General features: G+C 42.7%; 1 protein-coding gene across 2 annotated transcripts in view; it reads right to left on the reverse strand.

The window, feature by feature from the left end:
• ANKRD13A (ankyrin repeat domain 13A) overlaps positions 1-26,189 on the reverse strand; it is a 69,087-nt gene that overhangs the window by 11,113 nt on the left and 31,785 nt on the right. For both annotated transcript variants that reach the window (XM_068239187.1, XM_068239194.1), the window contains 5 exons: positions 25,868-25,929; positions 10,579-10,709; positions 7,366-7,523; positions 3,074-3,181; positions 68-231 (listed from right to left, as the gene is read on the reverse strand). In XM_068239187.1, the coding sequence (XP_068095288.1) occupies positions 68-231; positions 3,074-3,181; positions 7,366-7,523; positions 10,579-10,709; positions 25,868-25,929 (623 nt within the window). The remainder of the gene's footprint in view (positions 1-67; positions 232-3,073; positions 3,182-7,365; positions 7,524-10,578; positions 10,710-25,867; positions 25,930-26,189) is intronic.

Here is a 26,189-nt window from a genome sequence, read left to right on the forward strand (position 1 = left end):
TGAGATGAAAGGCTATAAAAACCCTACATAAACTGTGGTATTTACTAAGTGACAGAATAATGCTTACTGGATTTCCACTGCACTCCAGAAGACTCTGCTGAATGGCAAACTGCATGATCTCATCATCTTCATCCCGTATATGCAGACTCCTCCCATTCTCCTGGATGTGGTAAGACACTGGAATATCAAAGACTGACTGATCCACCTCAAACTTGGGAAGAGCAGCAGCTTCTACACAGAGATAGAAAACAAATTACATTTTTTCCTTTACGAATGAATGACAGCATGGAAAAAAAAAAAAGGCAACGCATAAATGCGAACAACGTGAGACTGCTTCACACCTTTAAATGGCAGCGCTGTTTTAATTTTGTATTCATAGAGAGCAAATATTACACAATGCTGTTGGCCCTAGATAGTGGTACGATCAGAAGATTGCGAACACTTTTGAAGGACAGTAAGTGATGGGAGATTGAATGTTCTACCTATGAACCTTTTTAATACAAATGCAACAAGTTGTTTGTACAATACTACACCAACGACTTACACAAGCCCCATCTATCCACATAAAATGCTGGGCTTCATTTCCTAAGGAATATGCAATCCTTACCTGGCTCATATCAGACCACAACAGGATCAATATTTTAAAAAGTTGGGAGCAGCACAACACCCTTCCTAAGGGAGGGGTCCTGCAATATTCTAGGCAAATTGCATATCCCTGGTAGCCCATAACAAAAGTCAGTGGCCCATATGCAATTAACTTTTCTCCTGAGTTACCTCCTAGGACAGTGATGTCAAACTCAAAGTGGGTCAACTGGGTCAAAGTTGCAGGCCAACCTCAGTGTACTGGGCACCTCCCTCTCTTATAAAATGTCCTAGTGTGTAAGGCACTCCTTCCTCTATACAGTTCCCTGGTTTCTAGTGCATTCCCCTTCCCTCCCAAATATGGCTTCCCTGGTGATTTAGAGCTTCACCTCCAATATGGGATCAGGAAAAAAAGATGCCTGGGGCTAATTGACTATTTGGGCGCCCCATAGGCGTGAATGTAAAATATTGGCTATTGGGCATCAAAGAAGAAATTAGGGTGTCAGATAAATTTCTTTTTTATGATTTGTTAATTACTTTTTAGACCATTTTCTGTTTTGATAAATTGTAAGTTATCGTTGACTTTTTATAGCATTTTGAGATTTATTTTGAGAGTTATAATTTTGTTAATTATCTTTTTCTGTATTAACACTATGTGCTAAGGAGAAAGGGGGTTAGATGTCAGGAAGGGGATTTTAGGGTTAGGCACCACAGGGGGAGGGGGGAGTCTAAGGGTTATGGATAGGTAGAGGGAGGGTTCTGTGTAAGAGTAGGGTTAGGTTTAAGGTGGGTACACACGTCAGATAAAAGTCTTTGGAAAATGAAAGATCACAGACCAATTTTACCCCCTTCCATGTAGTATGAGAGCCATACCTACACAGTCTATTCTATGGAGCTGAACTCCCCATCAGATAAAAATCTTTGCAAGATGCTGCACGCAAAGATGCTGTACACATGCAACAGATCAGTATCTGCAAAAGATCAGTTCCTGCAAACCACATTCATAGTCTATGATATCTGCAGATCTCATACACACCTTGTTTAACGGACAATTATCTGTACACCAGATCCACCAGGTTGGATCTTCAGATCGGCAGATAATTGTCTGATCTGCAGACAAATGTCCATTAAACAAGGTGTGTATGAGGATCTGCAGATATCATAGACTATGAATGCACTTTGCAGGAATGGATCTTTTGCAGGGATTGATCTTTTGCAGACACTGATCTGTTGCATGTGTGCAGCATCTTGCAAAGATTTTTATCTGATAGGCTAGAATAGACTGTGTAGAGTATGGCTCTCATACTACATGAAAGGGGGTAAAATTGGTCTGTGATCTTTCATTTTCCAAAGACTTTTATCTGACATGTGTACGCACCTTTAGTTGCAGTAATATAAATCGGTAATATTTACCAATGTTTTACTATAGTCATTACGATTGTACATATATTTTCATTTTCATTGTTAGACAATATTTTCAGATTTTATTACATGAAGAAACTATAAAATATTGTTATAAACAATATTAGACATTTTAGCTATACCCCATGCCCTTTTTTCCAGGCACCCCTTATTTATTTTATGCCTCCAGTATAGCTTCCTGGTCTAGAGTGGGTCAAACCTAATGCAAATTGGGAAAACAACTTGGGGGTAAATTTGATGGCTCTGCGGGCCAACATTTTGCCAGAGTTTGTCATGTATATTGTAGGAGATAGTTTTCTCTTTAAACTCACTTTTGAACTTGAATTTGAAAAAGTACAAACAAGTTAGTTAAAAAGTACTGACTAAACTATCTTGAGCACTATCTTACCTGCTAGTGGTTTTAAAGGCATTTTATTTGCAAGTTGCAAAAATATCACTAAAATAAAGAGGGAGACCGTCTGTCGGGAGATAGGGAACAGCAAAGAGAAATTGGACAGCAGGGGGGAAAACATCTGAGGAAGGGATGGTCAGTGAAATGCAAATAAATCTGAGTCTATACAAATTTATGTAGCTTTAAAACAGACCAATAAAATGTCACAGCTACTTTTAAGCTTGCATACATTTGAAATTACTTGAATCTCACCGACCACCCCTACTTTTGGACATCATTGGACCTAGTAGCAGTTTTCACCAGAATGTGCAATGAAGGTAGTGCAGTTATAAATGGAGGGGGTGAACAATTTCTCCCACAGGTGTAGTTTTGACCAATGCAGGTGGTTGAATGTGTTTTGGTTTTTTTGCAAGTCTGATTGGCTCATCACAGTTATGTCTCATTATTTGTGAAGGCTACTACAAGAGGCCGAAGTGAAATGTGATCATAACTGGTCAATCACTCTCTTACAAATCATACAGCAGAAATGGATCATTTAAGATAGAATATACGATAGAGAAAAGGCATGTTCAGTCTTTCTTAGCACCATAAAAAAAATTATAGTGGAGTTGTCCATAAAATAGTGGATCAAAGACTGGTTTGTAATAATATCCATTGGTTATGGGTAAATATGCAAACCTTCAACTGGACTCTCTTTTGGAGTGGTGGGAATATCTTCTGCCCGGCTGCAAGTGTTGACATTGCCAAAGGTAATTCTTGCATTTAAAACATGAAATAAAGGTATTTCTGTGACAAGAAACAAATGCATTAAATATGAAAAAAATAGCATTTAAGCACGCTGAACACAGATTTTCAAAGAAGAAGAGGTCCAAAGCAATAGACATTCAAGAGTTAGTAAAACCAATATACCACAAAGGTCATAACAAGAGAGCAAGGTGAAATGTCTTCAGTGGAAGCTAATGCCCTAATGCATGTGATACGCAAGGACAACAAAAAAGATAGACTGCATAGTCTGATGTTTTCACGTATGTGTTGCACAGCAGGGCATGCATCTTTCTCCAAACGCATTCATTGAATGAGATCAGCACCACAAAACAGAGCTATACAGGTGATGAACGAGGCCTGAGACAACAACCAGAGAACGCTTATTGGTAGTGTGGAAGTAATGTCTGATGCTATCCTGCTAACTGTATACCCCACTAAGATAATTTCACTATCCTGGGAAGAGAGTCACCAGCCGGATTAAAGAGAACAACTTCATTGCAAGTTGCATTATAACAAATACTCATGGTGCAAAAACCACAGTCTACTGGAGGGCTTTTCATTGTAACAGAAATATATAGCAGAAAAAGAACACTATCCTGTGGGCCCAGGGATTACTTGTGATAGTCAATACATTATATTATAATATATATCTATATCTATCTTTATCTCTCTATCTATATCTATCTCTCTATCTATATCTATCTCTCTATCTATATCTATCTCTCTATCTATATCTATCTCTCTATCTATATCTATCTCTCTATCTATATCTATCTCTCTATCTCTATCTATCTCTCTATCTATCTATCTATCTCTATCTATCTCTCTATCTATCTATCTATCTCTCTATCTCTCTATCATCTATCTTTATCTCTCTATCATCTATCTTTATCTATCTTTATCTATCTTTATCTATCTTTATCTATCTTTATCTATCTTTATCTATCTATCTATCTATCTATCTATCTATCTATCTATCTATCTATCTATCTATCTATCTATCTATCTATCTATCTATCTATCTATCTATCTATCTAATCTAATCTATCGAGAGAGGAGACACACCTCATTCAAAGAGTTTTGTTTATTTTCAGGACTATGAACATTGTAGATTCACACTGAAGGCATCCAAACTATGAATTAACACATGTGGAAGTATAGTACATAACCAAAAAGTGTGAAACAACTGAAAATATGTCATATTCTAGGTTCTTCAAAGTAGCCACCTTTTGCTTTGATTACTGCTTTGCACTCTTGGCATTCTCTTGATGAGCTTCAAGAGGTAGTTACCTGAAACGGTTTTCACTTCACAGGTGTGCCCAGTCAGGTTTAATGGTATCTCTTGCCTTATAAATTGGGTTGGGACCATCAGTTGCGTTGTGGAGAAGTCAGGTGGCTACACAGCTGATAGTCCTACTGAATAGACTGTTAGATTTTGTATTATGGCAAGAAAAAATCAGCTAAGTAAAGAAAAAAAAAATGAGTGGCAATAATTACTTTAAGAAATGAAGGTCAGTCAGTCCAAAAAAATTGGGAAAACTTTGAAACTGTCCCCAAGTGCAGTCTCAAAAACCTTCAAACGCTACAAGAAACTGGCTCTCATGCGGACCACCCCAGGAAAGCAAGACCAAGAGTCACCTATGCTGCGGAGGATAAGTTCATCCGAGTCACTAGCTTTAGAAATCGCATGTTAACAGCAGCTCAGATTAGAGACCAGGTCAATGTCACACAGGGTTCTAGCAGCAGACATCTCTAGAACTGTTAAGAGGAGACTGTGTGAATCCGGCCATCATGGTAGAATATCTGCTAGGAAACCACTGCTAAGGACAGGCAACAAGCAGAAGAGACTTGTTTGGGCAGAAGAACACAAAGAATGGACATTAGACCAAAAATTTGGTCTGATGAGTCCAAATTTGAGATTTCTGGTTCCAACTACCGTGTCTTTGTGGGACGCAGAAAAGGTGAACGATGGTCTTTACATACCCGGTTCCCACCGTGAAGCATGGAGGAGGAGGTGCGATTGTGTGGGGGTGCTTTGCTGGTGACACCACAGTATCTTGCAGCGGCATGCTATTCCATCTGGTTTGTGTAACGATCGGTGTAACACAGAGAGAATCTGATTACCGGTGATCTGCAGTATCACCGAGAATGCAGATATATACCAGATTAGATGATCTGCAGTATCACCGATAATCAGATATATCTCTAACCTCTGGACACCTGAGTGATAAGAGTGTTTAGGTACAACAGTAATACTTTGAGGATCGCACCTGGAAGACAGGTGCAAGAGCAGATAGGAGTACTGCTCGGCAACTGGTTCCTTCCGTAGTCTGAACTCTCCACGGGGAGGAGTCAGACTGCCAGTGGGAAGGACAGAACGTGAGTGACACCAATGGAGAGGTGTCACTGACAGATCTGCGAGCTATCTCCTAACAGGAGAGATAGTTCTCGAGGTCGGACAAGCCAGGTCGTAACCATACGGACAGATAAGGTACAGAGACAGGTGACAGGTACAGAATCCAGAGACTAGCCGAGGTTTGGCAACAGAGTATCAGAATGACAAAGGTACAAAATCAGAGATCAGGAGAATGGTCAGAAAAGCAGAAGGTCATAACAAATAATCAACAATGTCTAAGCTAAGGTGTGAGATCCTTGGCCATCAACACCTTGGAAACTGTCTAATAACACAGATACTGACAAGGTCTGAGTGCTACCACGTAGTGATCGCAACGCCAGACACCAGAGGAATGACCAGCACCCAGTATATATACACTAGCGCTCACTAGCGCCTCCCCTAAGTGCTGGACCAATGGAAGTTGCTGAAATTGTCAGCTGACCGGCTTGGTCAGCTGACTCCCTTCTGACTGTCATAAAGGCCCTGCCTCTCTGCGCGCGCGCGTCCTCCTGAGCCAGTGTGGACTATCAGTCCCAGCCACACCAGACATGTGTTGTAATGTGTCAGCCTGTTCGAGTGCGGGGGCAGCCGCACCGCCAACCGAGCATGCGGCGGTTTCCCCACGCTCAGCCACTGTCAGTAGTAGGCCTATGCTTACCGACTGCCGTGTCGGACGTGGACTCCGCCGCCCTGACCGCTGGGCATGCGGCGATTTCTTCGCGTTCCGTCTCGCTAGTGGACGCGTGCCTAAATACTCCAGATGCCATGCTAGACGCGGAATCAGCCGCCTCACTGAGTATTTGCGGCGGCTCTTCCGCGTTTTCTCACAGTTTGTGTTTAGTTGGACCATCATTTATTTTTCAACAGAACAATGACCCCAAACACCCCTCCAGGCTGTGTAAGGGCTATTTGACAAGGAAGGAGAGTGATGGGTGCTGCGCCAGATGACCTGGCCTCCAGTCACCAGACCTGAACCCAATCGAGATGGTTTGGGGTGAGCTGGACCGCAAAGTGAAGGCAAAAAGGGCCAACAAGTGCTAAGCATCTCTAGGAACTCTTTCAAGACTGTTGGAAGACCATTTCAGGTGACTACCTCTTGAAGCTCATCAAGAGAAGGCCAAGAGTGTGCAAAGCAGTAATCAAAGGGAAAAAAAAAAAAAAGGAAGAAAAAAGAAAAAAAAAAAAGTGGCTACTTTGAAGAATCTAAAATATGACATTTTCAGTTGTTTCACACTTTTTGGTTATGTACTATACTTCCACATGTGTTAATTCATAGTTTGGATGCCTTCAGTCTGAATCTACAATGTTCATAGCCATGAAAATAAAGAAAACTCTTTGAATGAGAAGGTGTCCAAACTTTAGGATGTATGTATGTATGTATGTATGTATGTATGTATGTATGTATGTATGTATGTATGTATGTATGTATGTATGTATGTATGTATGTATACAGCCCGGCGGATCGTTCAGAAACAGCATTATGTTCGCCGACAGACTATACACACGCTGTACTGTCTGCTGAAAACCCGTCCAGCGGGAGGTGACGACGGACCCGTACGGCGTGTGTACGAGCCTTTAGGGGTACTTGAGCTATCACCCAGTGTAATGGAAACTTCATCAACGCCATCATCTTTAATAAAATGGGTGCATCCTACAAGACTACTAAAAAAACCATGTACTAGAAGTGCAACCTGCAAATGCTGACCTACATAACAAAATGTTTAGCATACAAAGAAGAATGCATTCGTAAAATAACACAATACTCTCCATTTGAAACACATTTACACAAGAAAAGAATTGCAAAGCTTACCTATTTTGACTGGAAATCCTGGTGGAAACTGCAGCGTTATGAAGTCCCGCAAATGAGCAAAATGAGAGCTTGTTCTGGCCATGAGGTCTATTATGGGGGTAACTTGTTCTACTAGGGACAGAGGGAAATCTTCACACATCCACAGAGTGCCTTTAAACCTAGAGAGCCAATGATACTTTGGGAAACTGCATATACAGTAATTCATACAAAACTATGGCTGCTATCCTAAAATTAATTCTAGCTGACTGGCATGCTGATCCTTTGAAGAACTTTTTGGACCCAGTGTCAAAATACTGCCCAAACACGTCGATTTCAGAAGGCGCTCAATCACATTTCTTTGCTGGTGTTGTAAAATCTGTTTATTTTATGGGATTTCCACTGGCGAGAATGCCCAAAACCTTTTTCTCCTCAGTTTTCTACAAGATTCAGCATTTAGGCCACTTTCCCACCAAGACGTTGCGTTCTAGGGGACGTTATGGTCGCATAACGTGCCCCTAACGCAACGCATGGTGGTGTTGAAGTTGGACGTCAGATTGAGCTGCGTTATGCAGCTCTCAAAGCAGCCGCTCCAGGTTAGTGATAGGAAGTCCGGATCTTTTTAAGGATTCGGATCATTTGAATCGGATCATTGAAAAGATCCAGATCTTTGAACCGAATCATTTGAATCATCTTACTAGGGAAGCAGACTGGGTGAAATGACTAGCAGGACAGGACTTTCCCTGCACTGTACATTCTGTATGCTCCTGTTTCTTCCAGACAGACATCCACTGTGAACCGAATCTTTCATTGTGATGATCTGACTCACAAAAAAGATCCGGATCAAATGAACGATTCGTTCATGATCCGGACAACACTACAGTCCCACCACGAGTCACACAAACACTGCAGTGAATATTAATTAGCCATGTGGCTGGCAGCAGAGGGGGAGGGGAGACCTCCTCCTCCCAACATTACTGAGCATGTGCAAACAGTCTAACGTGGCTTAACCCAGTATAACGTACAGCATGCAGCACTTTGTTTAACCACCCTGGCGTTCTGATTAAATCGCCAGGGTGGCTGCGGGAGGGTTTTTTTCAAATAAAAAAAAAACTATTTCATGCAGCCAACTGAAAGTTGGCTGCATGAAAGCCCACTAGAGGGCGCTCCGGAGGCGATCTTCCGATCGTCTCCGGCGCCCAGAATAAACAAGGAAGGCCGCAATGAGCGGCCTTCCTTGTTTTGCTTATATCGTCGCCATAGCGACGAGCGGAGTGACGTCATCGACGTCAGCCGACGTCCTGACGTCAGCCGCCTCCGATCCAGCCCTTAGCGCTGGCCGGAACTTTTTGTTCCGGCTGCGCAGGGCTCAGGCGGCTAGGGGGGCCCTCTTTCGCCGCTGCTCGCGGCGAATCGCCGCAGAGCGGCGGCGATCAGGCAGCACACGCGGCTGGCAAAGTGCCGGCTGCGTGTGCTGCACTTTATTTGATTAAAATCGGCCCAGCAGGGCCTGAGCGGCGACCTCCGGCGGTGTTGGACGAGCTCAGCTCGTCCAGACCGCTCAGGTGGTTAAACGTGCTGCGTTACTAAGTAAGGCAACGTGTGCACTGGTAATGGTGGCTATACATCAGGTGACTTAGCAGCCGATCGACCATCCGATTCAATTATTATAAATCAGAAGAAAATTGGTGCTGCCAAGGGCATGCCTGACCAACAATGCAACCAATTTTGGGTCAAAATTGGTCGCATTAATCGGTCGGACATGCTGCAAGATGTAGGGCTGACTTGCTCGATCGGGTACGCGGTCGTAATGGCGAGTGATATTAGGATGAGCGACGAAAACACTTCGGTGAGGCGGTAGGATGCAGGTCACAAGGGGATTCCTGACCAATTTCAGCATGAAATTGATCACGAATTGGCCTGCGGTCTGACCGATCTTTCTAATTAGTTTTGATCAGAGAGCGATTTGTCTCTTGATGTATGGGCACCTTAAAGGGGCACTATGGCGAAAAATTTTAAAATTTAAAATGTGTGCAAACAAACTAATAACAAGTACGTTTTTTTTCCAGAGTAAAATGAGCCATAAATTACTTTTCTCCTATGTTGCTGTCACTTACAGTAGGTAGTAGAAATCTGACAGAAGCGACAGGTTTTGGACTAGTCCATTTCTTCATGGGGGGGAGGGGAGGGTTCTCAAGGATTTAATTATTTTCAAAAGCACTTAGTGAATGGCAGTTGCTCTGTCTAACTGCCAAAAAACGGTAGCAAGCAGGGAAGCATTATTCTTTAAATCCTTTTCAGGGAATATCTTTATAAAGAATAAAAGCCTTGCTGAGAATCCCCTATGAAGAGATGAAATAGTCCAACACCTGTCGCTTCTGTCAGATTTCTACTACCTGATAGACGCGACTGGAGGCAGGGCTGCAGCAGTTAGTCCTGCCTCCACGAACGACCAACTTTACGACCAACTATTGCGGGGGTGAGTTTGGGGGTGAAGGGACCCCCGTTTAGCGGCGATTTAGCAGGGGCACACATGCCCCTGCTAACTATGAGCTCTGAAACGAGATTTATTCTGGCTTCAGAGTCTCTTTAAAGGAGCTTAAAAGCCAAAAACTTGGTAATTAGAGGAGGCAGTGGTGGACTTACCTCCTCCAAGCAGACACAACACGACTGTACATTCAGTCTATTAACGGACTCCAGATAAAACAAAGCAACGCGTTTCACGGGTCAGTGCCCGCTTCCTCAGGCAATTGAAAAAAGGAGTTACAGCATCTAGCAAAAACAAACAAGTGTTTGTTTTGGTAGATGCTGTAACTCCTTTTTCTATTGCCTGAGGAAGCGGGCGCTGAACCGTGAAACGCATTGCTTTGTTTTATCTGGAGTCCGTTAATAGACTGAATGTACAGTCGTGTTGTGTCTGCTTGGAGGAGGTAAGTCCACCACTGCCTCCTCTAATTACCAAGTTTTTGGCTTTTAAGCTCCTATAAAACCCCTTTTATCCTTTTGGTGCCTCTGTTCTCTCCTACTCATATATGTGTTTTTTATTTCTAGGTTAGCGTGGGTGTCGCTTGTTCTTTAATCACATCTTACTTACTTCATTTCAATTTGTCATATTAGCTCTGCGCACTGTCCAAACTGATATGGATCTAATCATATGCAAATACTGCAATAACAACAATCAGGCAAAGAACAAACAAAACAAAAACCAGAACAAAAACAAAAACACTTTTTACTCACTTTTGTGTTCTAATTGCCAGCTCCTTAGGTCTTCCAATATCTCTGTTTTTAAGTTCAAAGTCAGGGTTGAAATATTCTTCAGGCGTTATAGCTGTAGGGTTGTTAGCTGTAGCAAACTCTGTAGTGAGGTCCTGAATACAAATGGTTCAGTATTCTGTTAACATATTGCTAACTTTCAGGCAAAACAAATATAGCAATTCATTTTATACACAAAACTGACATTTAGGGACATGATGCTGTGTGATTATCCTGCAGCACCATTTCTTTTTTTTAAAAATCACCCTGTGGCAGAGTGCACCTACAGGGCAATATGCATAGCTCAGTCTCTGCCCAGTGCAGCAGCAATTGTTGTGGTGCCACTGACTCCAATGCAATTGTGTGTCGAGTGGTACTTCTCGTCACACTTCAGAGTTTGCAAAGCCTCTGTGTAGGAGGCACTTCCCTTGTATTTTGTCTCACAGCAGACAGAATGGCAAGTCTCATACAGACTTCTGGCCACTGTGACGTGGAAGCGGCAGGGGAGAGTACCCAGATAGAGTGAAAGGGACCTTAAAGAGAACCAGAGACCAAGCACCCTCATGTATTTTATTACATTTATCAGTGGGAACATAACAGTAAACACCTACCCTGCTTTTAGTTTTATTCTTCTCAGTCTAATTTGTTATTAACTGTGATAAGAATCCACCGACTGATTCAGTCTAGGTTTGACCTGGAATCATTATAGCTGAGTCACTCTTCTGTGGAGTCTTTTCAAGCCCAAGCCTGCCACCTCCTGGCTCAGATTCTCTTACTCAGAGCTGTTGACATGGGAGGGGCTGCTGCTGCCGACAAAGAAACTCTGAAACATACAAGTGTATCTGTGTGCACTGCACTTCCTACAGGCAGCCACACAGCATACCAGAATAATAGTTGAAAGCAGACTGATGAAAGGCTGCAGCAGCCCTGCTTGTCTATAGTCTCATAGAGGCTAGGCAGCACATCCAGAACAACTCATAACCCAGAAGCAGAACAGGTATGAGCCGGCGGCCATTTTGGATATTTCCTGGAGCAATAATGGCTAAAAAAACAACAAAAAAAAAAAACAACAACCACTCAATAAGGCACACCAGAGTGGCGAAATTATCAGGTAGAGCATTTATTCTTTAAAAGCTATCAACTGATATGTTTATTTTGTGTGAATCATTCATCTCTGGTTCCCTTCTTTAAACCTTTTCGTCATGCCTGCGCTAAATAACCCAAGAAGCTTTTTTTTTTCCATATAATGTTACAGTAACTTTAAACAGGAACTGTAATGAAAATAATTTTTTGTCCACAATATTCGTTTATAAAGGATTTAATCAGCGTTCGTGCATTGTAATCTTTCTACACCCCGATTTACGTTCTGAAATTTATCACAGATGGTGACATATTTAGCCATGGCAAGTGCAGCTCTGCAAAATGTTCATTAAGGCTGGATCCACCCTATAAGCGCTTTTCTGATGGCTAAAAAAATAAAAAAAAAAAATACTCCCATTCACCTTCATAAAAAAATAAACTAAAAAAAAAGCCGTAAAAATCTCTGCGTATGCAATTGCGCGATTGCTGCAATTTTTACCAGGATTTTAATGAAAGTGAACGGGAGTGATTTTTTTTTTTTTTTTTTAAACAATGTTTTATTGAGGATATATAAAATTTTCCAACATACATATAAAGTGATAACACGAACTGGGTATGCAATCAAGAGTTCAATGGCACATTTGAAGGTTTGATGGTGATAGATTGTCGGCTTTGTTGACCGCATACCCAGGAGGCGGCTCTTAGAGTTCGCCTACTTGATCTGTACAGTGAGGTTTACAACTTGTATAACAAAAATATAACAATTCCCTCCTAACCCTCCCCCCTCCCTTGCTCTTCTCCCGGGGTTCTGTCCCTTAGGACGGTTCATGAGTAGCCCAAAGGCTAGGATAGAAAAGAAAAATAGGTCGCCTGATGTAGTATAAGGAATAACAAAATAGGAGGGTAGACCAGAAAGGCCGTTTAAGTAGGTAGTTCAAGATGGCCCAAAGTACCTGATAGTTGTTCTATGCAATACCAAGAGGAGTATTTGAATGGTTCCACTAGTTGGCATGTTTCTTCTTGAGTGAAGTTAATTTTAATGAAGGTTTTCCATTTCTTGAAGAATTTCTTTGCGTTTTTTTCTTTATGTAGCATTGTGTCTGTTTTGTCCATAACAAGGAGTTCAGTCATCTCATCCTTAACATCTTGTATTGTGGGAGGTGTGGGGTAAATCCATCTGTTTAGGATAGCTTTTTTTGCAGCTGCTAGAGTTATAAAGAGGATGTCTGGGGTTTTAGGAGGAGGGGTAGGGGGCGATGATGGTTTTTCATATGCATGGAATAGAAACAGAAGGGGGTCACGAGGATGGGAGCCGCAGCCTACTCTGCGCAGGAAGTGAGAGACTTGTGTCCAGAAATATGTTATCTTTGGACAGAACCACATGCAGTGTATCATATTTGCATTGGGTAATTTGCATTTAGGACATTCTGGTGTGTAATTAGCTGGGGGTTGTTTGTAGTGGATAATTAGCTGGGGGTTGTTTGTAGTGGATATTGAAGGCATATTTTGCGTGGTGGAGGAAGAGGAGGTGGGATTCTCTCCATGTTTCATTGATGATAATACGTCTGAATGTCGTAAGGCCTTCCAATATTTTGGAGGCAAGTTGGGGATGGGTAAAAAATGTGGTCCATTTCTGCATATTGGCATGTCCTAATTTTTTTGCTTTGAGATTTTGGAGATCTCTATGGAGATCTGATAATGACAGTCTCTCATCTCCTGGGCGTAGGAAACGATCAAAAGGTGTGAGGCACATGATGGGTGAAATATTTGTCAAATGCTTATGTGCATAGGATGTGATTTGGCCATACATTAGGAAATCAGAGTTAGGTATATTCCATAGTCTGTTCAGTTCTAAAAATTCCACCATCTATGCTCTTTCATATTAAACAGGTTGCTTAGAGATTCCTTTGGTTTCCCAACGGATGAAGGCATTGTGCTGCATACCCGGATGAAAATCCGGTGTGCCCCACAACGGCAAGTATTTGGAAATTTTCCAGGGGAGTTGGAAGAGTTTTCTAATCTCTTTCCACGTTATCATGGTGTCTTTAATAACTACGCTGTGTTTGAGTCTCAGTGGTAGTTTGGCCCAGGAGGAATGTAAAATACCTGGTAGAGTCCATGGCTCCGCCAAGGCACTTTCTAGGTCATAGTTCGAGAATTCTGATGTGGATGATAGCCAGTCTCGGACATGGCGGGTCATACAAGCTAGATTATATAAGCGGAGATTTGGAAGATTAAGACCACCCAAATCTTTAGGGAGTTGTAGTTTGGCTAAGCTGATGCGGGCTCTTTTGCCTTTCCACAGAAATTTAGATACTTCTTTGTTAAGTGTATGTATGTCGGAATGTTTAATTAGGAATGGGAGGGTTTGCATAGGGTATAATAATTTGCCGAACGTAATCATTTTGATTAAGGCTGCGCGTCCGGAGACATTAAGTGATAAGTTGTTCCAGGAACGTATTTGGGAAATTAGTTTAGGGATAAGGGCAGAGATGTTGAGGTGGTATATAGATTGGGGGTCCCTATTTAGCGTGATGCCTAAATAAGTGATTGGCCCTTTAGTGACGTGAACGCCTAGAGAGTCAGGGGGGGGGGGGGGTGTCACTGCTTTGGATGAGAGGTACATTAATTCACTTTTGGTCTTATTTATTTTGAAGCCTGATTCCCGACCAACTTCGTTAATTAGTCGGAGAATTTTGGGGACTTGGAATGTGGGATCAGTTAGGAAGAGCAGAACGTCATCGGCAAATAATGCCTGTGTCAATTTGGTTTCACCAATCTTTATCCCTGGGATAAGTGTGTCAATTAGCCGAGTGAGCGGTTCAAGGGCGATGTTAAAGAGTAAGGGTGATAAAGGGCATCCCTGTCTGGTGCCCCTCTCAAGAGAAAAGGGACCAGACAGGAAGCCTGGGGTGTATATGCGTGCTTTGGGGTTTGAATACATAAGATGGAATAGATTCAAGAATTCCCCTGAGAATCCCATTTTATTAAGTGTTAGGTCTAGCCAGTTCCAGTTTACTGCGTCGAATGCTTTTTGAGCATCAAGAAGCAGAATTGCTGTGTTTTGATGTGTGACGGGGTAGGCTTTTACCTGTTCCATGGCTACAAGTAGCTTTCGTATGTTAGCTATAGCTGAGCGACCTCTGATGAAGCCAGCCTGGTTAGGATGTATTAATTTAGGCATGAAAACAGCTAATCTATTGGCCATTAGTTTAGTTAGAATTTTAAAGAGAACCCGAGGTGTGTTTAAAGAATGTTATCTGCATACAGAGGCTGGATCTGCCTATACAGCCCAGCCTCTGTTGCTATCCCAAACCCCCCTAAGGTCCCCCTGCACTCTGCAATCCCTCATAAATCACAGCCAGGCTGTGTTTACATCTGTAGTGTCAGTCTCAGCAGCTCCCCCGCCTCCTGCATAGCTCCGGTCCCTGCCCCCGTCCCTTCCCTCCAATCAGCAGGGAGGGAAGGGATGCAGGCGGGGACTGGAGTTCTGCAGGAGGCGGGGAGAGCAGCAGACTGACACTATAGAGATAAACACAGCCAGCTCTGACAAGCGGTTTGTCAGCAGCGTGGCTGTGATTTATGGAGGGATTGCAGAGTGCAGGGGGACCTTAGGGGGGTTTGGGATAGCAACAGAGGCTGGGCTGTATAGGCAGATCCAGCCTCTGTATGCAGATAATATTCTTCAAACCCACCTCGGGTTCTCTTTAAGGTCTTGGTTTATTAATGAAATAGGGCGGTATGATTCTGGCAAGGTGAGATCTTTCCCTTTTTTGGGTATTAGTTTGATGTAGGTATCGTTGCCTGATGGGAGGAATTTGGTTCCTTGCAGTATGTCATTGTATATGGTCTTTAGTGTGGGGGAGATATCTGTTTGTAGGATTTTAAAAAACTCTGAAGAAAGGCCGTCAGGGCCGGGGGCCTTATTGTTAGATAGTGATTTGATTGTGGCTACTATTTCCAGATCAGTTATGGGTGCATTGAGGTCAGCCAGGTCATCTTGTGATAATTGAGGTAGGGGTATTTTGTCTAACCATTGTTGGCTCTGTGAAATGCCACTGTTTGTAGGTAGGGAATAGAGCCGTGTGAAGAACTGTTGGAATATGGAGTTGATTTTTTTGGGGTGATGCCTGAGTTCTCCCAAGTCATTTTGGAGAGCTGAGACAGGGGAGGGGGAGAAGCCTCCTTTTGCCATTATTGCCAAGAGTCTTCCGGCTTTATTGCCATATTTAAAGTATTGCAGTCTTTTGTAAGGTTGCGTGTAGATTTCTCTTTGTTTGAGCCAGTGATCTGTTTGAGTTTTGGTGGTCACCCAATTTTGCCTATTTTGGGGTGTAGGGGATTGTGTATATGCTAGGTAGGCAGCTCTAGTTAACTGGACATGACGTGTGTATTCCTGGTTAGCTTTTTTCTTTTTTGCTGATACGTATCCTATGATTCGCCCTCTAAGGACTGCTTTGCCCGTATCCCAAAGTAGTTGGGGGTTGTCTCTATGTTGTCGATTGTCGTGGTGGTACTCTTGCCACCAAGATTTTAGGAGTAAGTGGAATTCCTCGTCTGCGTATAATTGTGTAGGGAACCTCCACAGAATATCAGGTCCTTTGGGTGTTTGTTGGATGAAGGAGGATATGACTGGGGCGTGGTCTGAGATAAGAATATCTGAGATTGTGGCTAGTGCGAGTTTTTGAATCATTGGAGTATTAGCAAATATGTAATCTATTCGAGAGAATGAGGAGTGTGGGGGGGGAATAGAATGTGTATTCTCTATCGTGCGGATGGAGATATCTCCAGGTGTCACACATGGACAGCGAGGAGATGAACTCAGTGAGGGGGGTAGACATATTTTGTGATATGGGTGTTTTAACTGTTGCAGACTTTCGATCTTCTGCTAGATGCATGACCTCATTAAAGTCGCCCCCTAGTATTAGATTACCTTGGCTGTGGGGGAGTAATATAGGGGTTAGTTTTTGGAAGAATTCTTTTCTATTTTCGTTGGGGGAATAAACATTACTTATAATCATTGATTCCCCCGGTAGTGTGAGACGCACGACGACACACCTTCCCATATTATCATTATATATTTGGTCAACAGAGCACTGTAAATTTCTGTTAATCAGGATGAGTACTCCTGCTTTTTTATTTGGGGAGGCTGAGCCTATGCAGTGGGAAACCCATTTTTTTTTCATGTATTGTATTTCTTCCGTTCTAAGATGAGTCTCTTGGAGTAGTGCTATGTCTGTATCTAGAGATTTCAGGTGACGTAAAATTTGGGCTCTTTTTACTGGGGAACGAAGTCCCTTAACGTTCCATGATATTATACGCATAGATTAATTGCCAGATAGTTATTGGATCGTGGAGCCCCCCGTCGCGCGTCTCACACTCCAGAGGGCGGCAAGCAATATCTAAAACAAGAGATAAAACATGGTAGGCTGTACATTTCAAAAAAGAACCCCGGAGAGAGCATAAAATCAAAACCCCGTAGAAAAAAAAACAACAAGAATAAGAAAAAAAGTTATACGTTTTCACCTTCCTCATAGATGGTGGTGGAGAAAAAAAAGCTGGGCAGATGATCTGCCGTTCAGTCAGTGAGGAGAGGTGAAGAGTAACGTCGCATGAAAAAATTAAGTTCAAAGATTCCTGGACTACACTTCTTCCCTGCATCCACTAAACGTCATTGACTCCAAAGCCAGCAAAGAGGGGTCTAACCACGGCAGTATGAAGGGACCCTGATTTTGGGTAGGATTTCCGTTTTAATCCGGATTAGCTTGAGGTGGTTCTGGTGACGGTTGGTTTTGAGCCGGAGGTGAATGATTTGGCGGCGAGTACTGGGAAGACCTGGTTTGTGACTGTTTTTTTTGGGGAGCGCTTTGGTGAGGAATAGTTGGCAAATAAGTACTTGTCAGCTTCCTTGGGAGTTTTAAATACGTGAATTTGGTCATCTTCGTCGGTTATTTTGAGAACAGCTGGATATAGCAGTGCAAAGCGAATTTGCTTGAGGGCAAGGAAAGAGCAGGCTTTAGCGAATGCCTGCCTCTTCTGAGTTACTTCAAGGGAGTAGTCATTGAAGAGTCTGACCCGGGATTCCATATATTCCAGTGGAGCATTATTGGTTTTGAAGGCCCTGATTGATTTCGCTTTGGCGCCATAATCTAGGTAGCACGCCATTACTAGCCTGGGTGTTTTTTTAGCAGCGCTGGTGGGCGGCGGGCCCACTCTGTGCGCGCGTTCGACTCTGAATTCCCCGGTGAGGCCTAGGAGCTGGGGCAGAGTATTTTCGCAGAAGTCTATGATAGCGTCCGGGCGGCATGCTTCAGGGAGTCCTACAACGCGGACGTTGTTACGCCTCGACCTGTTCTCTAAGTCTTCTAGCCTGTTGTAGTATCCAGAATTTTGTTTTGTGAGAATGTCTATTTTGTGGTAGGCTTTGTCTAGATCTGTTTCGCATTGAGATATGCGTTGATCGGCGTCTTTTAGTCTAGCTGCATGCGACTGGAGCTCTTGTTTAATGCCCGAGAGTGTTTTGGAGATGGCAGGTTCTATGGTGGCTTGAAGCTCGGGCGCTAGCAGCCTCATAACTTCTTTGGCCATGGCCTTATAGTTGATGCGGGGAGGTGCTCTCTTACCGTCTTCGGACGGGGCATCAGACTCGTCTCCCCAGTCTGGCTGCGAGTTGTCGTCCTCTGCGTGTAAGTCACGCTTCTTTGAGCCCGGCGCCATCTTGCCACTGTGATGAGGATCGGCTGCTGTCCGGTTTTTGGTGGAGGAGCGCATTAAGTAACGGTCCATGAGAGGTCCCCTGGGTGCGGTGGAGCTGTGTGCCGCTCGGTAGAGCAATGCCGAGCGTGTGTGAGAGGGTGAGCCTGCCGCGGGTCTCGTGGCTTGACGGAGCTCTGTTCCCTGCTTCCTTACATGCAGGCGCCGGAACCGGAAGTCCCGGGAGTGATTTTTAAAAAGCACTCAGCAATCACAATCGTTCAGCAAGCGCTCAGAAAAGCGCTTATAGTGTGGATCCAGTCTTACTGAGAGTTCTATGCACAGAGGGAGATACTGCTTGCTTGGCAGTTGGAAACAGCACTTATTTCCCACAATGTAACTAGATTCAGACAGTAAACTGTTGGGCCATTAGATCACACAGTAGGAAGGGTGTCACCACAAGATCAACCATACAGACCCCCCTGATCTATTTGAGAAAAGATATACATTTCTTGTGGGAAAGGGTGTATCTGCTACTGACACACACTTCTATTCATATTGTGCAAAAACTGGAGACACAGACAACAATATTGTAGGCCTAGCACTAAGTGGTTAAATCAAGAGAGACTTTTGCCTTGTTTGAGCTGGTGCACACCAAGCGTTTTTTGGAGGGTTTTCAAAACCGCTGCTGCCTGTGAAAAACGCTTAGCTAATGTATCTCAATGGGATGGTGCACACCAGTGGTTTGCGGTTTTTAGCAAAACACAAACATGGTCTTCTGCAGCATTTTTGCTGTTTGCATATCTGTTTCTGCCTCAATGTAAAGTATAGGAAAAGCTTAAACCGCTCTGAAAAACGCTAGATTAGAGCGGTTTTCCAGGCATTTTTGTTTTTAGTAGCTGTTCAGTAACAGCTTTACTGTAAAAATATATGAAATCTGCTACACAAAAATGCTCCAAAAAAAAACTAGGCATGTTAAGAAAACCTCTCTAAAACATGCCTAGAATTGCTCTGAAACCCTAAGCTAGCTAACGGGTAGATTTATTTTAGGTAACCCTCCAGGACAGGTATACTACGAGATTTGGCCCCTCCCAGGAAACAGGAAACATCCACTTGGTCTCTCTATAAGTTTAGACCCACCGCAGGTGTCCGGCAGTATGTATTCAAGAAACCCTGAACATGGTCTACACACCAGACTACCCTAATTATACATTGCAGTTTATCATATATACACATAACGTATACAGTATTACATATACATAATTTTAAAATGGGTGGGTTCGCAACCTGTCCTGGAGGGTTACCTAAAATAAATCTACCCGTTAGCTAGCTTAGGGTTTTTCCAGTAACCCTCCAGGACAGGTATACTACGAGATGATGAGCGAGAAATAAACCTCACCAACCTTAGGGCGGGCTGACCGCTTGCAGGATTTCTCTTCCAAACTCCCTTGCAGTCATCCGATTCAACTTGTAGTGGCGCATGAATGTGTTGATATTCTTTCATGTCGCCGCTTTACATATCTCCATTGGAGACACTCAAGCTCTGCCAGCCCAGGTCGTAGCCGTGGCCCTGGTATAATGAGCCTTTACTTCACCAGGAATTTCTAAATTCATGGTTTTATACACTTCCACAATGCACAGATTGGATCAATCTGTGCATTGTGTACTGGATACTGGATCATCTATAGTCTTTTTTTTTTTTTTTTTTTTTTTTATACCTTTTGGCCTACTAACTTGCCAGAAAAATTAACAAATACAATTTCTGATATCTTTACTTTCTTTAGCTATTCTATCAGATTTTTCATTACATCTAACATACTTCATTTCTTTTCTTTTTCATTCAATGGATTAGTATAAAAGGAAGGAGATATAATTTCTTGACCTCTGTAAACCTATCTCTGACCTTGGCAAGAAATCTTCACTAGTTCTGAGAACAACTCTATCATCATATATTGTGCAGGACAGTTCTTTACATAACAGTGCCTCTAATTCACTTATGCATCTTGCAGAAGTTATGGCCACTAAAAAGACCGCTTTTAGCGTTATAAGTCCTAAGCCTAAGTCTTCCGCTGGTACAAAAGGCAAAAATGTCAAAGCTTTTAGTACAGTCGATAAATCCTATTTCGGAAACGGTTTCACCACAATCTGCCTTTTCCGCTCCACAGACTTCAAAATCTAATAACTAAAGGATCATTAGCCAACTGCTTGTGTAAAAAAATCCTGATAATGCAGAGATCTGAACCCTAATAGTGTTTAGGGTCAGACCATTAACACAGTTTTGCAAAAAACTCCAAAATTGCCCCTATTTCATCAGACTTAAAAAGCCCATACCCAGTCGATTTTCGGCCGATCGCAAATCGATTGCCTGATTGCGATCGAAGGATCAACTGCAATCTTTCTGACCAGCTGGAAAATTAAAAATCGATCTGAAGAGATTGCTTATCACTCTGCATTGACCCCAATGCACCTAAACACCTCAGATAGATCAGAAATGTATCTGATAATCTGTCTGCTGCTAATCTAAACAGTGTATGGCTACCTTTAAAAAACAGACTCCTGTATGCACAGGTCATACATTTTATATAAGTTCGCTTTCTAACTATTCAGTAAAGATTCTATCACTCTGTTAGATAGTCTTTTTCCCGAGGATAGACTTTTCACTAGCAAGTCCGCTAGATTCAAATGTATTACTTGAGGAATGTTCACCTCTTGAACTGTGATTAGATTGTCCCTTATTGGTAACAATATCGGTCCTGCAAACTTCATATTCAACAATAGCGGAAACCACAATCTCTTGTCCCAACTGGGTGCAGCTAAAATTACAGTCATCTCTGAATTCATTATCTTCATGAGAACAACTCTACCTCTGGTATTCCCCACATCTGGGTTATCCACCTGCTATATTCAAAGTCCACTTCACAATCGACGTTTGAGTCCGACTGAGGAAGTCTGCTAGATTGTTTGTTGAGCCCTTTAGGTGTACAACTGTGAACGACTTTAGATTGTCCTCTGCTAACACTAGACTCTCTAATGCTGGGGATACACGGTACGTTTATGTACTGTGTATCGAGCAGCTGATCCGGCCAGCTGATAATATTCAGCTGGCCCGATCAAGCCGCTCGACCCCCGCCTGCTCGATTCCCGCCTGCAGACAATGGCAGGGAATCGAACGCTTATAAGGAAGGGGACGAGCGGCAATCGATCTGCGCGCACGAGCGAGGATGCGCTGACATCGAGCCGCTGGCTCGATCCGGCGCAATAACAGAGCCGTGTATGCCCGGCAAAACGCTAAATTCATCAACTTGAACAATTTTGTTCCCCTAAGACGATTTTCCATCGAATTTATCACAAATCCTAGGCACAGAATTATCCGAGATGGTTGTATTTGAAATTTTTCTATGCTTATTACTCATCCATCTTTTTTCAGTTCACAATTCCGAGTGTGGTAACTGCTGCACTTGGTGCACTTGGTGAAATAAAATCTGATTCTGATTCAGTTCTGTAATCACTACCTCTATGATGATGCATTAACTGGTAAGGAATTAACACAATTTCTTTCCTGTGAAGTTCGGCAACTATTTACGAAATAATTTTTGTAAATATTCTGGGTGCTGATTTTATTCCAAAGGAGAGGCAACGGAATTGAAAGTGATCCATTCCGTTTCCGTTTCTCACTGCAACCTCAGAAATGCCTGGGATTTCGATTCAATCAGTACATGTCAATAAGCATCTTTCAGACCGATGCTTATCCTGTATCCTCCTGGAATCAGAAGATTCCAGACTGTGTAAATTGACTCCATTCAGAAACTTTACATGTTTTATGAATGTATTTATTGGCTTCCGATTCCATATCAATCGAATTTTTCCTGTCAGTTTTTTTGACCAGGGATATCTTTGCATACAACCCTTTCCGTTTACGGGTACTATTTCGCAAATTTAAAGAGTGGAAGGAATTGCTGAGTCTTCCTCCCACCTGGTTTTCGTCCCTTTTGTTTAGACGGTGCATCAGAGCTTCTGAACAAGGCGTTCGGTTTGCTCTGCTCTATTGAAGCTGTGACATTGGCCTCGTTCGAGAATCTGTACCAAATCTGGCCCAAATAATCGATCTCATGAATGTGGAATTGTACACACTTTATTTTTGGGTAAAGTACTTCCCATGTCTTTATTCAAAGATTCCTTCTAGCTACATTGGCTAACACTGCAGCTCTGTCATCAATGTGATTCAGAAGTCGCATCAATCATAAAGCGAATAGCTTTAAACATCACAGTAAAAGAATTTAAGATCACCTCTTTACTTGCACCAATTTTTATGTGCCTTTCCACCTGCCGCATTCCCAAATTTAAAGTGCGAGCGACTACTGTAGTTGCTGCAGCAGCCCGAAAATTTTTACCAATAGCTGTCCAAGTTTTCTTTAAAGCAAACTTTTTTTTTTTTTTTTTTTTTTGGAATGCTCTTTTATATTATCAACACCTTCAAAAGCTAATTAATTTTAATTTAAGAAAAGACAGCATCCAACTTAGAACACTTGGGATCCTGGGGCCCTTTGGTGAGTTAGTTGGCAAAACCCTACATATCCTGGCATGCAAAAGCGAATGCAGATTTGCTTGAGCAGTGTCTCATGAATAAGCTAATTAGGCCTTATCTGCAAAGCCCGGTATATAAGGGATCACTTGGTGTTTGATGCACACACCCTTTTTGCAATACAAATTAGGACACTTGTCCCAGTATTTGCTATGCTCTTCTGAAAAAGGAAACCTTCCCTTAACCCTAGACAAAAATACTTTTCCTTTGAAGTATGTACAGAAAATACTAGTGGTTGGTCCCCTTCTACTCCTGCATACAATTCCTCATGTACAGAAGTCCTTTGTGGCTTGTCAGTTTTTTAAACTAATGCATTATATAAAGCTTTTCAGTTTCACTTGATGCAAATTTAACTCTTGCAGGTTTGCTTTGCATACTCCTCTTCACCATCAGAATCAAAACCATCCTCCATTTCTAATTATTCTGGTTCAGAATCAGACAAAACCTGTCTATTAGCTGTAGCTTTTTTATGTACAAAGGTCCAACAGATACATTACTAACAATTTCCTCCGATACGGAAGCAGGTATATTGTCAATAACTGACGGAGTTATAATCACCCCAGCCTGTGCAAAAAAAGTAGTTTCAACATTAATTGGCACAGGAATTTCTATCTGTAACAACATTAACAGGTGCTTGTGTAGCTGAAGCCACCATTGCTTCTCTGAAAGCCTTAATTAACTCAGTCATTTCACTTCTCATTGCATTCATTAAGTATTTATATTTATTAGTAGACTCCTGATTAAGCAGTGTAATTGTGCATGCTTAACAAAGTTTTAGCACATACATGTGGCAATTTAATATTGCATATAGGGCAACGTTTGGACCTGGGCCTGTCAGTTTAAACAGCAGTATTTACTCTGAAAGAAAAAACAGACAAAAATAACCCTAGTCAAACAAACCATTTTAGCTAAAACAAACAATTATTAGTCAAACTTTGCCCCAACAGCTAAGGCTAGCTGTAAAAACGAATCCAAATCAGTTTTATCTCACCGCTCCTGCGTCTTGTTTGTTTGGATCAGTCTCAGGGCTCGTTCCCACTATCGCGAATCTGCATGCGTCCAACGCATGCAGATCCGCACATGTAATGCAAGTGGATGGGCCTGTTTCCACTGTAGCGTTGTTGAGGTGCGTTTTTTTCAGCGTGAAAAAACGCACAAAAGAGCCAACGATTTCGCCTGCGTCGGGAATCCGTGCGAATCGCCGCTAATGTATTTAATAGTAAAAACGCATGCGTTTGTTACATGCGTTTTTACCCGCGATTTCGCACCTTTTTCAATTTTATTTAGCCCTGGCAGTGTCATGGTTAATTTCGCATGGCACCCTGCCATGCGAAATCGCATGCGAAATCGCGGGTAAAAACGCATGCGGAAACTCATCCGCATGCGTTTTTACAAGCGTCGGAATGCGGCCGAAATCGCGTTGCAACAGTGGAAACAAGCCCTTAGGCTTGTCGGCTTTGGTATCCTTCTTGGCCTCCTGCCTTGAATCCCAGCCTCCTGAGCAGCGTTCATCTCTCACACAGTTTAATGGATAATGAGAGTGAACGCCGAACCGCTGTAGCTCTTCAATTTCTGGCGTGCGGAAGTGACGTCACGGCGACCCCGGAAACGTCCGTGCCGCCATCTTGGTTGAGGGAAACCATGCACACGGCCTCCGCCTACCGCTTTTGTCTCCCTCAGCGTCCAACAACAGTGCCAGCGGCCTCTGCCAAAAGAGCGTCTTCGCTACAGCCTTCCCCCTGCCGCCATCACCTGAACACCATGCGTTTGAGGGAGGTAAGCCACTGGTTCCACACTACTGATCTTCACATTTATCGGTCAGCATAAATCCCCAGCAGCATGCCCAAAGCCCTTAGCCACCCAGGCTCTCCAGGACTCGGACACCTTACAGAGAGACCTGTTCCAGGGAACAGGAAACATCCATACTGCCGGACACCTGCGGTGGGTCTAAACTTAGAGAGACCAAGTGGATGTTTCCTGGGAGGGGCCAAATCTCGTAGTATACCTGTCCTGGAGGGTTACTGGAAAAATATGCTTCAAAAACCACTAGCGTTTTGCGGATCTGCTAGAGGTATTTAGTGTAGTGCCTTAAATAGCTCTCTCAAATCAGCTTCAGTCCCTTCTGAAATGTGTTGTGTAGGATCCGCAAAGGCACAGAACTGTATTCTCCCTTTCCAAAATGTCCATTTCAGTTTTGGGAAACCAAATTGAACATCCCGTTCAATCACATGCAAATATTTCAGTGTTCTTGCATGGATTATATACATTTTGTATGCAAATTTGTGTAGCTTGAAAATAGATCAATGTATACCTTGGTGGAACTGGATTGGTCCATTTTCAAACTTCATAAATTTGTATACAAAATGAACATAATCTTGCATGAACTCGGAAATATTTGCATCTCATTGATCATCCCTACCAATCAGGACTGCACATCAAAGTACAAATTTGTCTTCTAAGAACATAAAAGCAAATACATAATCACTTCTGTGTAACATCCCAAGTATGAGATCATACACACCTGTACCTTTTGGCATTCAACCAATTGTTCCTGAACATTCCTGGTGCCTTTCTAGCGTGTCAGGTGTCCCTGACATCTGCAGACAAGTCACTGAACATCAGGCATACTGGAGAGCCATTCCCAAAAGAGACTAATTTCCTATTGCAGATCCCGCCTTCCTGTTGCCCACCCTGTCCTTTCCACAAGCTGCTCAGCTGACAGTCAATTGTGGTTTGTACTTGGGTAAATCACCCCCCCCCCCCCCAAAAAAAAACAAAAAACAACTCAATTACTTGAGATGAGTTGCAGGCATTTACTAGGCTTGTAGTTTGCAGAAACAGTACTGCAGTTTCAGCAGACAGCCTGCAATGTATGGCCACATTTACAAACCCTGGTACAACATCAATTAATTCACTTACCCCTTGAGCTCCAAACTGGTGCTCTACCGTGCCCAGTATAGACTCCAAAAAGTTTCTGTCGGCTAAAAAAAAATAAATAAAAAATAAAAATCCCATAAATTAGAAAATCAAATATGACCGTGCTATAGCATTCCACAATGATTTCACTCAGCTTCCAATGCCCTTTTCAGCCATACAGCAGTCTAAAGCATACTGGTGTTCAATCTGAATAAGCTGCCATCAGTTAGTAATAAGCAGATTTAAAAAGGTATGGTTAATGGTTAGCTAGTGGTGCAGACTAAATTTCTTGGGGCGCATACAAACATCCATATTTGATTGGCCA

The sequence above is a fragment of the Hyperolius riggenbachi genome, chromosome 1 (assembly GCF_040937935.1).
Source record: "Hyperolius riggenbachi isolate aHypRig1 chromosome 1, aHypRig1.pri, whole genome shotgun sequence".
In the NCBI taxonomy this organism is placed as follows: Eukaryota; Metazoa; Chordata; class Amphibia; order Anura; family Hyperoliidae; genus Hyperolius; species Hyperolius riggenbachi.